Consider the following 19,063-nt stretch of genomic DNA (forward strand, 5'->3'; position numbering starts at 1 on the left):
CGGGATTCGAACCCGGGTCCTCAGCACCGCACTCCCAGTGCTAACCACTGCGCCACATGCTGCCCCTACATCATCCTAGTCTTGAGCAAGACCGAGACCTCAAGAGGGAAACCATACCTCGACATGTCCACTGCTGGCACAGAGGAAGCAGACCACCCTGGGTGTGATGGGTACAGAGGTCAGGATGCTAAGTCCACCCATCTCCCACACATTTTCCACATCGCAGTCCTCCTGTCAAAATCAGTAGAATAACATCAGAAGACAAACAAACAGCAAAATACAATTTGTCTCAGAAGTGAGTAGGTTCAGTTGAAGATTGCAGGTGTTAACTTATCTATTTGCTGACTTCAGTAGTCCCTTCCGAGTGCCAACAGCTTTCTGAATCCGTTGCGTCTTACAGTATACCCACTGGGAATATCACATTATAATGAACAGCCTCTCGTACGGAGAATATTATTTATGCTCTGCAGCAGATTTGATCACATACAAAACCTGATATGATGCGATGCGATCAGTAGGAACCAATTAGCAAAACAGGAAGAACATCATACATTCAGGTGGATAATATTTTGTAGCGCTCAACAACCCGCTCTATCCCAATCAGCAAGGATTTCCTTGGAAGGAGAGACATTTCTACAATCGGCCACCTTAACTTTGGCAGAAACTCTAGGTAGAACTGCATCAACGGGACTTCTGCCAATTGTCCATTGAAGTTACTGTAGTGCCCAGTGAGAATACCCAAAAAACCCGGTGATTTTACTTTATTTCTTACTTTTGGGTCAAAGACAGATGTGAGATCACAATGTACCTACACACTGCCCCTCAAGAGATGTAGATACAGGCTCAGTTTAAGTTAAAGCATTGGACTTAGGGAGGCCGCATATGGATGAATAAAAACATTCCTCCAATCAGTTTGAGAACTAGCTAAGCTATGGATTGGGAAGTAGGCGGGAAGGAGTGGAAATGAGGGGTGGAATAAAAAAATGAAGGGAAAGTCAACTCTCTACGGAATGGAATGCAGGTGCACAGCTGCCTGCCTGAATCCGAGAAAAGAATGGTGTACTGTACAGATGACTAAAACTTAATTAAGTCATTTTCTTTCACTCTGTTGAGCCTCGGCAGCGTTCTGTGCTCTTTACCTTGGTTTCACAGCTGCAGAAGGCAGGATTTTCCAGCTGCCCGTGCTTATTTTCTGACGGCAGAAGCAGCTCACCATTGGGCACCAGTGGGATCTTCCAGTCCCGCCAATGCGGGGGGGGGGGTTAATAGAGAGAGAGAGATAGAGCGAGAGAGAGAAATCACCTTCAGAGGGGGGAGGGATGGAAACTCCCACCCGGAGAGCGCAAATTAGAGCCAGGAGGCCACATGTCTGTCCATGAGCAATGGGGGGTGGTCGACAGTGGGCATAAAATAAAATAAATCAAAACTATTTCAATTATACATTTTTCGCTCTACCTTGAAATCCACTCTGATCCTGTGGACTCCATCTGCCAATGGTTTCTGTTTGCCACAACTGACATTCGTGAATGGGGTGAGCAGGTTCAGAGTACTGGGTTCAAACTTGCTGACAGCAATCACTTTATCCTAAAAACAAGAAACCTGAAATCAGTAAGGCTATTCCTTGTTGAAATGTATTTGTCAGCTATTATACAAACAGCTCCTGTTCATGCAACACTTTCCAAATTCAAAACATTTCTAAGTGAGAGCATGGTATTTGGAATTTACTTTCAAAAGCATACAACTTATTTTGAAAAGTTGTGACATTGTGGGTCGCCCTACATATTATTTTATGTCCAGCGAATAAATCACATCTTTTTATTTCACTACCTCTGACCAATTTTTCCTGTACTGGCCAAGAAGTGTGCGGTCACCAGCTTAAATTCAGCACCTCAGATCAGCTAACACAAAATGGATTAGGGATTGTGCTAGTGAGTTTGTTGTCTGCATGGTTCAGTATTGCAATATTCAATAGTATCTAAGGGAGCAATTGTGACATAAAACAAATATATTTGCTGGGATGGGGTGGAGGGAAGAAAAAATCCGAAGTGGACCGTAAACAAAGAGAACCTACAATTGTAATACTGCACTGGACACATGTAGAACCCCACAAAGCTTTTGTTCACAGTTCGGCAGTCAGTGTATGACTATTTTATAATAAATATTGGGACAAAAGGTTTCACGGTCATAGAACAGAATGTCTACCTGAATGTACATTCTGGTACAGAGTCGGAGGGTCGGAGAATCGCCCGGGGCAGCCGAAAATCCCGCCCCCGCCGTGGCAGAAATTCTCCGCCACCCGGGAATTGGCGGGGGCTGGAATCGGGGCACGTCGAGCGGCGAGCCCCCTGCGGCGATTCTCCGGCCCGCGATGGGCCGAAGTCCCGCCGCTGGGAGGCCTCTCCCACCACCACCAGAGGTGATTCCAACCTCGGCAGCGGGAGAGGCCTCCCAGCGGGCCCCCGGGGGGGACACGGGGCGATCGGACCCCCGGGGGTGCCCCCACGGTGGCCAGGCCCGCGATTAGGGCCCACCGATCGGCCGGCGGGCCAGTGCCATGGGGGCACTTTTTCTCTTCCGCCGCTGCCATGGCGGAAGAGAATCCCCCAGTGCGCATGCGCTGGTGTTGACGTCAGCTACCACCGGCGCATGAGCGAACCGGCGAAGGCTTCGGCCAGCCCTGGCGCCGGGCGTCAAAGGCCGTTGGTGCTGGTTTTGGCGCCAGTCGGCGAGGTGCCAACCGCTCCGGCGCGGGCCTAGCCCCCAAAGGTGCAGAGAATTCCGCACCTTTGGGGAGGCCCGACACCGGAGTGGTGGGCGCCACGCCTCTACGCCGGGACCCCCCGCCCCGCCGGGTAGGGGAGAATCCTGCCCTGATCACTGTCAGCGATTCGCGTTCCACTTGAGTCTATTGTCCAGCACAGTAGGGACAAAAGTTTCAGAGTTGGTAAGCAATGGGGATGTAACTTCATATCCGAGAGTGGCAAGCTGCTCAGTGCATTTAACAGTACTAATAAATGTTTACGACTGGGAATTTTCCACCAGAATAATGGCATGTAGCCTATGGCAATTTGCTGTTCCATGTGTCTCTGCCCTCTACTCACAACTTGTTCTGTAGTAGTATTTGACCAACGTTGGTTTCAGTCCAATTATGTGCTCTCAAAAAAAAACGGATATCCCAGTATTTATTAAAGTAGATCTATTTAATAATAATAATCTTTGTTATTATCACAAATAGGCTTACATTAACACTGCAATAAAGTACTGTGAGCTTAGGGGATTTTGGCTGGGTTTTGCAGATGTCATGTCCACGGTGTTAAAAACAAGGGTGGCGCTGAGTCCAGAGGAGGCGTTTTTCAGGATGTCGGCAGACTCGGGAATCCAGGAGGAGAAAGAGGCAGACGTTCTGGCCTTTGCTTCCCTGGTAGCCCGGAGACGGATACTATTAGCTTGGAGTGACTCGAAGCCCCAGAAGTCGGAGACCTGTCTATCGGACATGGCTAACATTCTCTGTTTGGAGAAAACCGCGAGAGGGTCACTGTTAGGGTTCGCCCAGAGGTGGCATCTGTTCGTTGACTTCTTCGCGGAAAATTAATTGGTCAGTAGAAGGGGGGGGGGGGGGGGGGGGGGGGGGGTCTAAGAGTAGGGGGTTAATAAATGTGGGACCTGTAAGGGAGGGAGATGGCTTTTGCACTATGTTTATAGTTTCATGAACATTGTTTATTGTGTTGTTGTTATAATACCAAAAAATACCTCAATAAAATGTTTATTAAAAAAAAATCATAGATCCCGTGGAATCCCTGCGGTGCAGGGGGGGGGGGGCCGTTCGACCCATCAGGTCTGCGCCAACCCTCCAAGGGAGCGCCCTAACCAGGCCCAGACCCCCGCCCTATCTTTGTGGCCCCGCCTGGCCTGTGCGTCTTTGGGATGTGGCAGCCCCCCGAGGCTGGGATGGATGTGATGGGCAGAATGGCCTTCTCGGCTGCAACAGTTTGGCCTCTTGGGTGAAAATAAAAGATCCCACAGCAGTATTCTGAAGAGGATAAGACTTCCTGGTGTCCAGGTTAAATTATGGGCGGCACAGTAGCACAGTGGTTAGCACTGGTGTTTCACAGCGCCATGACCTGGTTTCGATTCCGGCCTTGGGTTGCTGTCAGTGTGGGGTCTGCGCGTTCTCCCAGTGTCTGTGTGGGCTTCCTCCGGGTGCTCTGGTTTCCTCCCACGGGTTGGAGGATGTGCAGGTTGGGCGGATCGGTCATGATAAATTGCCCCTCAGTGTCCAAAAAAGGTTGGGTGGGGTTACTGGGTTGCGGTGGAGGTGTGGGCTTAAGTGCGGTGCTCTTTCTGGGAGCCAGTGTGGGCTTGGTGGGCCAAGTGGCGTCCTTCTGCACTGTAAACTCTCTGAATCTATATTATGACTATCTTCCCATATCATTAAAATCAATTACTTGGACATTAAAAAAAAATGAAGTACTGTGAAAATCCCCTTGTCGCCACATTCCGGCGTCTATTCGCATACATTGAGGGAGAATTCAGAATGTCCAATTCACCTAACATGCACGTCTTTCGGGACTTTTTGAGAGGAACCGGAGCACCTGGAGGAAACCCCGCAGACACATGGAGAATGTGCAGACTACACAGACAGTGACCCAAGATGGGAATCTAATCCGGGTCCCTGGCGCTGTGAAGCAAGTGTTAACCACTGTGCTACCATTGCCATATGTTTTTTTAATTTCCTTTTTCTTCCCACAAAAAAGTGCATGGTCTCCAAATGGTACATGATCAGAGGCGTGAATTAAACTGGGGAATTGCAGGCACCAACGCGCAAAGCACCAGTCCATGGAGCAGCATATAACAATGTTCTACAGAGAAGCTTTCAAGCAAAACACTGAACGAATAGTGATTCTCAAAAAAAAATTAGTGGACCATACTGCTGTAGGAACCTGTAATAGTCTCAGGAATGGTGGTGGCGGTGGTTGGGGGGGGGGGGGAATCGGGATCAGTGTTAGTCCCAGCAACTAGTCAGAAAGCATCACTGGCAAAAGACTGGAAGAGCATCAATCACATCATGTCATTCAGGGGATTATGGGCTGCATTGAAGTCTAAAGGGGGAGAAACATTACTTTTTATTTAATGAGAGAGGGAACGAAACGGGGTCCATAAAATAAATATAAGAAATAATTCTGATACTCACAGTAGCTTTACTCCGTGCAAAGAATAATCGCAGTTTAATAACTCATCTCTCCCTGTCTTCTAGTCTTTTCCCTGTGTCTCACTTATTTACATCCTTCTTTCTCCACTCTGCAATTCTATCTCAGTTGAAATTTCATCACTTCTGTGCGGATTGTCTTTCTTATTCCTTTGATCAGTGTCCCTTGTTCTCATCTTTCTTCTGTCTCAGCTTTCTCCTCTTAACTTCCTTCCTTTGATTCTGCTCTCTTTCAGTCAGTCCTCCCTGAATAAAACCTTCACATGAAGCAGCCTGGTAATCTAATGAGGTTTTGTATGAACATGCTGCAGCATAAAAGTGGTAGGCAAGTGTTCATGCCCATCATCTCATACACACACTTCCTGATGTCACCTGAGCCAAGCTGGTGGAGGCACTAATCCTAAGGGAAGGAAGGAAGGTTGGAGAGCAAGTCAACCTGAGCCACATCAGTTTGCAGCATGTCATTGCAGCACTGGTAGACGCCTGAAAGGAACCTGTGCTGACAGAAAGGTGCTTCATAAAAGGGGAATGCTATTTTAAAATTTACATGTCAGCTTTTTTGAAATTACCCTGTCCCAATTTTCTGTTTAACAACTGATTCTTGGGTATGACAATAAGTCTCTTCAGCCATACCAAACCACTGTAGGAAAAACATGTTAGTATTATGTTTACAGAGTTGGAAGGTGTAAGAATATTTATAGCACCCTATTCCTTTAATAATAAACTCAAACCTTAGGAGGTCAGGCAGGAGGTACTGTGGACATATCAATGATATTTTCCTTATACAGTAGTCCCCCGTTATACCGCGCTCCGCAATACCGCGGTTCGCGATATACCGCGGGGGGGCTTATGGACCCCAACTATCAGTTGTGTCAATTTCAGCGGCCGGCTCACTTTGATCCGGAGAAGGAAGCTGCTCTCACTGAAACAATCAGCCGGCCGCTGAAATTGACACTGCCGGCTGCTCTCTCCCTCCAATCCAACTTTTAAGTTTTAATGTTTCTGATTGGAGGGAGAGAGCAGTGGGCAGTGTCAATTTCAGCGGCCGGCTGATTGTTTCAGTGAGAGAGCAGCTTCCCTCTCCGGATCAAAGCGAGCCGGCCGCTGAAATTGACACTGCCGGCTGATTGGAGGGAGAGAGCAGAGAACACAGGAGGAGGTCATACGGGCCTCTGCAAGACCAGCATGGTCTCACATCGCCCCTCCCCTCTGTAGCTGGGGTTCAGGCTGTGGCTGCTGGGGTACAGGCTGTGGCTGCTGGGCTTCAGGCTGTGGCTGCTGGGGTACTGTGGCTGCTGGGGTACTGTGGCTGCTGGGGTACAGGCTGTGGCTGCTGGGGTACTGTGGCTGCTGGGGTACAGGCTGTGGCTGCTGGGGTTCAGGCTGTGGCTGCTGGGGTTCAGGCTGTGGCTGCTGGGGTACAGGCCGTGGCTGCTGGGGTACTGATTGGAGGGAGAGAGCAGCCGACAGTGTCAATTTCAGCGGCCGGCTGATTGTTTCAGTGAGAGAGCAGCTTCCCTCTCCGGCCGCTGAAATTGACACTGTTTTAATTAGATCCACGATGGGGGTTTTAAATTTATTTAAAAAGCTATGCTAGCGCTTCCCATTGTGAGTCTACGGGGGTCTGACCTCTCCCCCCCCCCCCCCCCCCCCCCCCCCCCGTAGACTCACAAGGGGAAGTGCTAGCATAGATTTTAAAATAAATTTAAAACCCCCATTGTGGATATCCGCGGCTCGGATACAACGCGGGTGGCCGTCTTGGACCCCAACACCCGCGTTATAAAGGGGGACTACTGTACTGTTACCTGAAATAGATGTAACCTACACAAAAGTTTTGAGTGGCCCTGCCTCTGAATCTAGAATGTGCAGAGACCTGATTCAGAAAGCACAATTAAACCCAGAGCATGAATTGGTAACTCTGTACCTGACTTCTGAGCATTCAAGCCCAATCGAATGAGCAAGGAGTCACTGAAGGCCTTATTGCACAGTCCTTCGCACCACTTATAATATATTTTTGTGCCAATTCTGTGCCCTGCACCTGAAAAGTCTTCAGCATTTTTTCCAGTAATGAAAGAAAGACCAGGTTTAACTCAACAGGAGAATTAGAAGGGCCAACATTTCAGTCGACTAAACATATCTATTAGTCATACAATCCTGTCATACAATCCCTACAGTGCAGAAGGAGGCGTTTGGCCCATCAAGTCTGCACTGGCCCTTTGAACGACCACACCACCTAGGCCTAATCCCCCATTCTATTCCTGCAACCCCACCCTAAGGGACAATTTAGCATGGCCAATCCACCCAACCTGCACATCTTTGGACTGTGGGAGGAAACCACAGCACCCGGAGCAAACTCCACACAGAATAAATTTTATGAAACCACGCTCTGATGGGGAGGCAGGCTCATTGGGAGAGCATTTTGAGAAATCTAGACATGGCCTCCAGTCTCCCTCCCGTTATAAGAAGAAAAACCATGGGGCGTAACCCTGCATTTTTTTGGTATGCTCTCACAGTGGGCAAGGCTTGGTTCTGGGTGAACATATTTGCATAAATTAGCCCTTACATAAAATTCTTCCAACACTGCATTACATTTCGATGCGGCCAGCTGCCCACATAATAACGATACATATTTGCACTATACTAAAATATACAGACCCAGTCTGTGCTGTGTCAACTGGTCTCAGCTAGGGCATAAGTTGGGAGTGCTACAACTGGTCTCAGTATCCTTAGATGTAGAAATAAAATTAATCAGGATCCTGGCTGTGATGATCCCTATGTTCTAACAGTTAATGGCACCCACTCTATGGGGTTAAAATGCACATTTAGCAACGTACCAAGTCTGCCAGGCTAGTGGAGTTGAACCTGCACGAGACAGCAGAGATAATTAAGCTTTCAAACCATACGTTTTCTACAAGAACCAATAAAATCACAACACTGACACTAGACACTCCCAGATTCTGCAACAGGAGATGCACTAAGAAAGACATCAGGAAGAGGCCTGATGCTTTCTCTCAAGTATCCATAAAATCATTGAAAATCTACAGTATAGAAGGAGGCCACTTGGGCCATCGTGCCTGCAGTGGCCATGATCCCATTATAAAAACATTTAGTCCATAGCCTTGCATTTTATGAGAACTTTTAAAAAGGTTGATAGTTTTTGCCTCCAGCACCCTTTCAGGCAGTGAGTTCCCTCTGGGTGATTTTCTTTCCCGCCTCATCTCCTCTCTAATCTCTACCAATTCTTTGGACTGTTGGAGGAAACCGGAGCAAACCCACACAGGCACAGGGAGAAAGCGCAAACCCCACACAGAATAAATTTTATGAAACCACGCTCTGATGGGGAGGGCAGTGGGCAGTACGGTAGCACAAGTGATTAGCACTGTGGCTTCACAGCGCCAGGGTCCCAGGTTCGATTCCCGGCTTGGGTCACTGTCTGTGCGGAGTCTGCACGTTCTCCACGTATCTGCGTGGGTTTCCACCGGATGCTCCGGTTTCCTCCCACAGTCCAAAGATGGGCAGGTTAGGTGGGTTGGCCATGATAAATTTCCCTTAGTGACCAAAAAAGGTTAGGAGGGGTTAGTGGGTTACCGGGATAGGGTGGGTGAGGGCTTAAGTGGGTCGGTGCAGACTAGATGGGCCGAATGGCCTCCTTCTGCATTGTATGTTCTATGTTCTAATCACTTTAAACCTACGCTCCCTAGTCACTGACGTCTCTGCTATAGCACTGGGTGGAACTTCAAGAATTAACAATTGGTTTTGCATGCATATTTTCTATTGAGTCATCATTGAAAATTCTGATATTGAGGTGTCCTCTTCAGTCAGGGACCCACCTGTGGCAGGCCTAGATCTTGATTTTTAAAAGGTGGGGGATGAGAATTGAGAAGGGATAACGGTGGGTAGCTGAATGAGTTTTACAATTTTAGATTCTTGGGGCAGAACTTTGCACAACAAAGTGCACACTGGAAATGCAGGTGTACAGTTTAGGCATACCTGGCTTGTGAACCTGCTTGGTTTGCTGTATTAATTTTAACAGAAAATTGCGAGGCCACAAATATGGCACACTGACCTTTGCACATTAGAATTCTCAACATACTCTCAGCACATGATACTCTACACTGAAAACTCCAAATTGTAAAATCTAACCAGGGAAAGGTAGAACAAAAGAAACACTTTCAGGCCTTGACATGAAGGTAAGCTTGTGGATACCTGTTGTGCAGTTCATCTGGCACAGAACAGCATGATAAAAAGAATACCTGATATCTGCAACCTACAGAAGTATCTCGGGCAAATGCAATCAAAAGATTCAAAACAGTGGCCTTGTTTTTAATGTCACGAGAATGATATTTACCTAGGAGAACACACATACACCAAATTGTGCTGGAGTTGTCCTTGAAGTAAGGTAGAATTAAAATGCTAGGATGAAAGTTTAAATCTCACCTTTTCTTTCGGCTTTTTAGTTTTTAACTGAATATTGAAACGAGCAGGGGCTTTCTTCTGCTTGTTCAGCTCTAGTGCTGGGGAAACAAAGATCTTTATTAAGCGACAAATCAAGATGAACCTTTCAGTGACAACAGGTTCAAATTGCATGAGGTATATTTTCCCCTAAATGCTTCAAATTCAGTAAAATCTGTTACCTAGCAGAAGATACAACAGCCCTTTTTTGGTCTGAGAATGGACAGGGGCTTTGTGGTACCTTTAACAAAAGACATAATGGAGCACTTTTAGTAAAGAGATGTATAACTGAGCCATATAGATCAGATGGTCACAGGTTCAACTCCCAGTCTGTGCTGATGTCAGCCAGTGCAACATTTCGGGCTCTAAAAATGCTCTCAGTACTCCAGAAAAGTGATGGAAATCATTCATTGCTCCTACCCGATTGCTATCCAGTGACCGTCTAGACACAACATGTGATATCCGCTGAGGTCAGAGCTCAAAAGGATGCCTCCCAGAAGTGGATAGCTTGACATCATTCACCACGATTATCAAATGTGGGAAAGCACCACTTGGGCAAGGTACCAAGGTGGTACTTGTAGAAATGCGCACAGCAGAGATGGGGAGATAGAAAAAAACAGACATCACATGGTACAGCTGGTAGTGTACACGCTTACTGTACCATTGATAGGTGGTACGTGCGTCTGTACATCTATTTCCTCGCATGGCAATTTCCAGATGTTGTTAGAAAGAGGTTCCATGCAAGTGTGGGGAAGTGGGGGGGAGGTAGTAATAAACAGCTAGGAAACCCCACAACATCCTCAGGACGGACATTAGCTGAAGACTTTGAAAAGATTGCCTGCCTGTTCTTTTGGATATTGTTCAAGAACCCCGAATAGAGGGAAAGAAAATAAAACAAATAATTGGAAGATGCATCATATATTTCAGGTGCTGGACACTAAACTGGCTGTTAAAATGCAAACCAAGATCTAAGTTTTATCTTGAACTCATTAAACAGGAGCACCACAGTTATTGCAAGGCAAAACAACCTGCCCTGGTTTGAGGGAACAAAGTGCTGAAAGTCAGGAAGTTCTTGTTGTAACAACATCAACTGTCCTAAAAGACACTCTGCACTAAGCAGTTCCTGCAAGCATTCCTTAAAGCTCAGCAAAAAAAGACCACAGGTTAGGCCACCTCGTAATGGCATTATTTAGCACAAACAATACATCCACCACAGCAAATGCACCGAGTCAAGGCATGAGAAGATAGAAGGCACAAAAGACACAGAGAAAGTGTCTTGTTGTCAGGCAATGAGACGACATGGAGGTGACAACTCTTCAGAGGAAATAGCCGAGAAATGCAATTTAAACAAATCTTTAATTATAATGTAAAAGCTTTATAAGATTTTCCAACACTTTTACACTAGAATAGTGCTCTCCACTTCCCTCACGGCAGGTCATGTTTATCTTGTGGAGGGAAGATGTAATCGCTAATTTCAATCAGTTCCATGGTGAGATGTCTGATACCCCCTCCCAAGCCTACTGGGAACAAAGTGCCTTTATCACCATGATAGCCAAGCTTACTCTGCTGCTGGAAGGGGAATTAGCGAGGGGGAAGGAAGCACCTTCGTAGGATGAAAACCTGTAACCTTGAAATAATGCTGGACAACATTTAAAATTATGTTTATTTCAATTCAGTCCATACCTTCTTAAAATGATAATAACTTGATATGAAAATGTTACTCTTACTAAAGAGTTTAGGTATACAGCAGCAGCGTATCTGGTAAAGTGAATAGTAAGTTTGGATTACCTGACTCTGGCTGCTTTTTCTTTGGATCACTCAGCCCAGGCTTGACTGATTCTTTCTTTAGTTGTACAGGTCCTGGCTGCTGAGGCAGGCTGGGGTCAGATGGCTGAGGGGGTTGTTTGCTAGGTTTCTGGGCAGGTGAAACTATAGCTGCTTGTTGCCGGGCTTCAGAAGGCGGAGGGGAGCTGCCTTCCTCAGGCGGCTGGTCATTGTGTTGATGAGGAACCTGGTTTATTTTCTGGGGGTGTTCCTGTCCTTGTGAACCACCCTGGTGAGAGCTTTTATGGCTGGAATCGGAATTCTGTTTTACTGCTGGCACTTCTTTCTTCTCTTGTATTTTTGTTTTCTTTTCCTTTTTCTTTACTAAGAACCAAAGTTAAAATACATCAGTCAAATAATTAACAGGATACAAACTAGTTACATCTCTTCTCTTCTGAAGGTAGTGATTCATGGTAGTGTACGGTTCTAAATCACCAGAACATGCCTTTGCCACCACACTCAAATGGCCATTCTTCAGGCTGGGTAGACTATTATATCAGGAGAGCCTCAGTCTAATGATCAACTCTTTCCTCATAGGGCTACCATGAATATTCAATTTCCAGGTGTGTTCTTTAGACAGTGGCAAGGAACACTTTTTTTTCACCCCAGCCCAGTTGTGGGGAACATTGGCTGTTAATATGGTTTTGGGTTTCGTGTGGCTCAGTACTATGAGCTAACAGGGGAGCATCACCCCAAAACATTTCTTGCTAGATTCACATTTTGTACAGGGGCATCTGAAAATAAGACCAGTACCTTCCACTCAATCCACAAATATACCAATATCTGTTTAATTTCAATTGCTTCCTGTATCAAAATAGTATCCACTTAAACCCCCCCCCCCCTCAGTAAAAATATATGTCGGGGACAGAGCCGCACAGATTAAAATCCAATTGGCTGTGATTTATTGTTGAAGACCATGAAGTTTTCAATAGGACCTGGCACATACAATGGGAAGAATTAACTTCACAGTGCCTATTCGAATATTCTTTGCACAACCTCAAATACTAAGAAATTATTTTTTAAATGTACAATTTAAGGGTTATGGGGAAATCACTAAGCGAACATTAACAATACAATTTAGCAGGGAACTAGGAGGATGGTGTCTATAATAAGGAGAAGAAAATTAAGGAGGGTTCAGAGGAAACAAAACTGATTTTTACCTGTTACACAAATATACTTTATCTCTCAGTAAATCTTCATTTTTATATATCAGCAACAAATAAGATGGCTCCTATCCTATTAGCAAAAATTTCACAGGGCACATTAAACACATTTTAAAATTCTGTTTGGGAAAGTTTTTGTTAAAGGCTTGAACACCACAACAACAGTCACTGCTCTTCAAAGCAATTAAATGCAGGTAAAGCAGTTCGGCATGTTTTGGAGAAGTATCCTAAAATACTACATGTGCAAGTCTTGATTTTCTACCTAGGTAGCAAGTGCAACTTTGGGAAATTTACTGATTGTGAAGTGCAGAAGCGAAACCATATGCAAATTTACAAGCGCACAGCAAAGTTAAAAATAATTCTGACAGCACTTACCTTTAACTGGTTTTGGAGGAGGTGTTTTAGAAGGCATCCATTGGAGATTTTGACATTTCCGCATCCTTCACAAGAAGGTAGTAAGTTGTTACAGACATAGTAAAAAAGGGAAAATAGATTAAAAGGGAATACAAATTAAAGCATACAAATTACAGTTTTGGGCATGGCACCTTAGATAGTTTAATACAAAGCTCCAATGTTGAAATACTTAGCTCCTGATACAAAATGCCTTCAGAGGAGAATCAGTCAGCAAATCAAGAGCACCATAAACAGCAAGCACTGACTTACATGCCCAATTATCAGGGTTTGCATATAAATATATACCAAGACTGTTAATGTAACATTTTCTAGGAGGGACAAGATAGCCAGTGGATTTAAATCCAGCCGGGAATTAGGGTGAAAATCTCCCATTTTTACTAAAGGACTTATGTGACGTGCACTTACAACTTAGGAGACTGTAATACTCATGAGGGCTTTGAAGTTTAAATGCCAAGTTCCTCCATAGTTCAGATTTCATTATCCATCGACAACTCAAGAAATACAGAGGTCGGTACTTGAGGAGTGAAACATAAATCTGGATCCTTCAACGGGACACTGCGCAATGAAAGCAGCAATATTTTTTATGCTAAATATTTTTAATTTCGTAAAGACACTTGGCTCTTGCTGAGATTTGAAACCATGGGGACCAGCTGTCCTCCAGCAACTGGTTCAAGTAGCCATTCCCAGGCTTTCAACTTGAAGGGCAAGCACCAATAACACTTAATCTTGTGCTCAATCAAATGTTTGCATGCACTTTTTAACTAAGTTAATGAAAAGAGATCAAGAGCAGGAATCGCTGGCTTCCTACGCCAACCTAGCCCAGTAGCACCCCATCTGTTTTCTTCAATGAGAGCTAACCTTGCACGAGGTGCATTTGTGCCCTACATAATAAGCCAAACTACCACTGAATTCTCCAGCCAATAAGAACCCTACATAAATCATGGATTAAATATTAAGTATGCCTGTTAAGAAGGACATTAAAAGTTAAGATGGGCATTAAAGATCCCAGGATACTATTAATAATATTAATAATGAAAATCTTTATTAGTGTCACAATTAGACTTACATTAACACTGCAATGAAGTTACTGTGAAAATCCCCTAGTCGCCACACCCCGGCGCGTTTGGGTACACAGAGGGAGAATTCAGAATGTTCATTTCACCTAGCAAGCACGTCTTTCGGGACTTGTGGGAGAAAACCAGAGCACCCGGAGGAAAACCACGCAGACACAGGGAGAACGTGCAGAGTCCACACAGACAGTAACACAAGCCAGGAATCAAACCCAGGTCCCTTGCGCCGTGAAACAACAGTAATAACACCTGTGCTACCTTGCCGCTCTCTGAAGTGCAAGGATTTTTTTCTAGTGTTTTTGCCAATATTCATCCCACAATCAAGACAAATTGGTCATTCATCTAATTTGCATTTGTAAGATCCTGGTGTACACAAAGCGCCTGCCACGTTCACCTACTTAACAAGTGCCTACACTTCAAGAAGTTTTCTTTGTGATGCAACTTTCAGATGCTTGTCAGATATATAAGACACTGTCATAATAGAAGCAGGTCTTACTCTATCAAAAATATATAAACAAGTTTCAATTAATACTTGTTCTAAAACAGTTGGTTACAAAGCCCCACTCACTTGCAACATTGCTTCTTCACATTCCGACCACCAAACTTGGGTTTGTCCAAGCAGTTTGTACACTGGCCGCAATCATCTGGTACCTGACAGCCTGGACACTGCCCACACCTACGTGACCTCCTCCCTTTCCGAACGATAGGCTCCTGTGGGACCTTGTGCTTAGCGACTGGTTTGATTATTGGTGTGGGTGGTTCAGCATCCTCTGACCCAGCTACAGATGATTTATCTGCAACACATAGAGAAGCAGTTTCATATCAACTGTTTTCTTAGGCAGGAGAGATTACATTCTAACCCAGTGACCTCAATGTGTGGCAAAGCCCTACACAAATAAATGCAATTCCCAGGGATCCTCGAAGGAAGCGTGTTTTTATTTTCCAAAGGGAACGTTAACACCTAGAAAGAAAGAACCCTGCTACGTAATGCAAATTATTAGTCTGCGGACCAAAAATACTGAAATAATGTTGGACAAAGAATTCTTAATACAACATGCTTATAACCCCCCATATCCAAACAGATGGCCTGAATTTTGGTGTCATTCATGGTTTTGGGTCCTTGAGCCTCAGCTTTTTAAATAAATTTAAAACACCAATTTGTTTTCCAATTAAGGGGCAATTTAGCATAGCCAATGGCATGGGATTGAACCTATATCCTTGGTGCCGTGAGGCAGCAGTGCTAACCACTGCGCCATCGTGCTGCCCAGAGTCTCAGTTTTTAAAGTTTGATCTAAACTACCAGCTCCATATCACACCAACCACAATTATACAAATGGAAAACCAAAAGGCAAATATGGAACTCCTGTGATTTTCCTGGGCCTCTAGAAATTTCCATTATACCAAATTGCACTCCCAGGTGGACAGCGTACCAAGACATTAATGGACAGAGACAGAACATTGCAGAGAGCTCCTCTTAAAATTCTCGTGTGCTCTCCTATGGACAAGCTCCCCACCAGGCAAGTACTTACATAAAATCAGTCACAGGAGTAACATTCTCCAGGAAGGTAGGACTTCAATAGAAGGGCCAATTGCCACTTCTCTTCAAAAATACCATACCTTAGTTTCTCTTAAAACACGCAGTCTCTATTTATCCATATCAACTAGCAGGCATTCTCCACCTCCACTGTTTCCCAGGCAGATTATTTTATATTTTCAGTGGCTGCGTTGCTTACTTTGCCTCACTGTAGCTCAATTCTTGGTTCTATTGCAAATTATAACAATCTTTCTCATGCATTATCACATCATAATATCACACTGTCTGACAAAATAGCTTTGATTGATCAGCCTGTAAGAATGCCAGTTAACCTAATATATGTCATTAGGGAAAATGCTCGGATGCATTATTATTAGGCAGAGTCAACATGGGTTTTATAAAAGGAAAGTCATATTTGACAAATTTATTAGAGCTCACTGAGGATGTAACACACAGGGTGAATAAAGGAGAACCAGTAGATGTAGAATATTTGGATTTCCAAAAGGCATTCAGTACGTGCCACATAAAAGGTTACTGAAGCAGACAAGAGTTCAAGCCGTTAGGAGTGATATATCAATGTGGATAGAGGATTGCTAACCAACAGAAAACAGAGTCAGGATAAAAAGGTCATTTTAAACTAGCAAACTAACTAGTGGGATGCAACAGGGATCGGTGCCTCAATTATTTATATTCTATATCAATGACACAGATGAAGGGAGTGACTGTGTAGTAACCAAACTTGGTGATGGTACAAAGATAAATAGAGAAGCAAGTTGTGAGGAAGATACAAAAAGTGTATACAAAGGGATATAGAGATGTTAAGTGAGCGTGTATAAAATTGACAAATGAAGCATAATATGGGAAAATGTGAGGCTGCCACTTTGGCAGGAATTATAGAAAAATTGAATATTATTTAAATTGAGAGAGAATGCAGGATACTGCAGTACATAGGGATCAGATTGTCCTTGCACATGAATCACAAGTTAGCATGCGGGTACAGCAAGTATTGAGAAAGACAAATGGAAAGTTGCCCTTTGTTGCAAGGAGGATGGAGTATAAAAGTGGGGAACATATCAGAACTGGGAATAGGTCACGCGGCCCCTCAAGCTTGCTCTCCATTCAATAAGATCATGGCTGGTTAGATTGTGGCCTCAACTCCACATTCCCACCTATCCTGAAATTCTTTCAACACCCTTGTTTGATAAGAATCTATCTACTTCTGCCTTAAAATATATTCAATGACCCTCCCCCCACTGCCCTCTGCGGAGGAGAGTTCCCGACTCTCAGAGAAAATAAATTCTCCTCATCTCAGTCTTAAACGGGAGATGCCTTATTTTTAAACCGTGTTTCCTAGTTCTATTCTCTACAAGAAGAAACATCCTTTCATCATCCATCTTGTCAAGTTCCCTCAGTATATGTTTCAATAATATCACCTCTCATTCTTCTAAACTCCAATGAATAAATCCAAAGCCTGTTCAAGCTCTTTGCATTTATATACTTTGCTTTTTTTAAATAAATTTAGAGTGCCCAATTATTATTTTTTTTCCCAATTAAGGAGCCAGGATCGAAACCTTGTCCTCAGCACCATGAGGCTAACCACTGCGCCACCATGCCACCTGTTTATATACTTTCTTAAATAAGGAGACTAAAGCTCTTCAACCATACAGAGCACATTATTTAAAGAAAAGCAGTTCAGAAAAGGTGCACTCGACTGATTTCTGTGATGAAAAGGTTGTCATGTGGTAAAGGTTGAGGAAGCTGGACCTGTACTCATTGGATTTTTGAAAAGTGCGAAGCGATCTTCTTTTCTTTTTTTTTCATGGATTTTAGGCATTATTTGCTGCCTATCTCTAACTGCCCTCAAACTGAGTGGCTTACCAGGTTATTTCAGGGGGCAGCTATGTGTCAACCACGTTGCCGTGGATCTGGAGTCACATTTTTAATTTAATGTAGGCCAGACCAGTGAGGACGCCTGATTTTCTTCCCTAAAGGACAATCGTCAATCATACGGGTATTTACAACAACCAATGTTAGATGTCATGGTCACACTCCAAATTATTTGAATTTAAATTCCACCAAATGTGAATCTATGTCTCCACAGCCTGGGACAACTAGATTACTATTCCAGTGACAATACTGCAACACCATCATCTCCACATTGAAATTGAAATTTTGAGAGGACTTGACAGGGTAGATGCTGAGAGGATGTCTTTCCTTGTGGGAGAATCCAGGAATCTAGAAGTAACTTAAAACTAAGAGATGAGTAGGAATTTCTTCACTCAAATTGCTGTTACTTTTTAGACTTCTCCTCACCAGAGTAGTGGAATCTGGGTCACTGAATATATTCAAGGGTGAGTTCTTAAAAAATAAATTTAGAGTACCCAATTTTTTTTCCAATTAAGGGGCAATTTAGCGTGGTCAATCCACCTACCCTGCACATCTTGTTGGGTTGTAGGGGTGAGACCCATGCAGACACGGGGAGAATGTGCAAACTCCACAAGGACAGTGACCCAGGGCCAGGATCGAACCCGGATCCTCGGTGCGGTGAGGCAGCAGTGCTAACCACTGTGCCACCATGCCTCCTCACGGGTGAGTTAGGCGGATTAATTTTATTTACAAGGGCATTAATGGTTACAGAGCGCAGGCATAAAAGTGAAGTTTTATTTTTCTTAAATAAATTTAGAATACCCAATTCATTTTTTCCAATTAAGGGGCAATTTAGCATGGCCAATCCACCTAGCCTGCACAGCATTGGGGGCAAAACCAAGCAAACACGGGGAGAATGTGCAAACTCCACATGGACAGTGACCCAGAGCCGGGATCGAACCTAGGACCTCGGCACCGTGAGGCAACAGTGCTAACCACTGCATCGCTGTGTTGCCCCTTAAAAATTAAGTTAAAGCCACAATCAGATTAGCCATGATCGTATTGAATAGTGGGGTTGGTTCAAGGGGCCAAACGGCCTATGTTTGCTCCAATTTCTGATGAATATTGTATTGGTATCATTACAACTCCACAAAGTAAACTATTTAGAAATAACAAACTAGGCAGAGCTTCGCTCAAGTATTTGGCAGGTCTACGTAAAGGCTGCAAGCAGTTTACAAGGCAGACAGGAACTTAAAACTCCAAGCTCTACATTGTCGTGGCTTTTCAAACAACTTCTACCTTAAATTTCAAGTATGGGTTTGGAAACTTAGGTTGGAAATTACCATCCTCATTATTAGTCAACTGACAAAATTCAAGCATACAAATCATCACTGCAGATTACAATGCATTACAAGACACTGAGACTAGATGTGTAACATGCTTGGTCAGAACTAAACTAAAGCTGGGTTCTAACAACCTATCATCCATATTACCACAAAGATCATATCAATTACTGAAGTGACCCAGAATTTCT

The 19,063-nt window shown here is 44.3% G+C and overlaps 1 protein-coding gene across 1 annotated transcript in view; it reads right to left on the reverse strand.

The window, feature by feature from the left end:
- kmt2a (lysine (K)-specific methyltransferase 2A) overlaps positions 1 to 19,063 on the reverse strand; it is a 182,427-nt gene that overhangs the window by 83,191 nt on the left and 80,173 nt on the right. The window contains 6 exon segments of the mRNA XM_038778603.1: positions 118 to 231; positions 1,456 to 1,584; positions 9,644 to 9,720; positions 11,447 to 11,806; positions 13,021 to 13,085; positions 14,698 to 14,923. Coding sequence (XP_038634531.1) covers positions 118 to 231; positions 1,456 to 1,584; positions 9,644 to 9,720; positions 11,447 to 11,806; positions 13,021 to 13,085; positions 14,698 to 14,923 — 971 coding nt within the window.

This window comes from Scyliorhinus canicula, chromosome 19, assembly GCF_902713615.1.
Source record: "Scyliorhinus canicula chromosome 19, sScyCan1.1, whole genome shotgun sequence".
Lineage (NCBI taxonomy): Eukaryota > Metazoa > Chordata > Chondrichthyes > Carcharhiniformes > Scyliorhinidae > Scyliorhinus > Scyliorhinus canicula.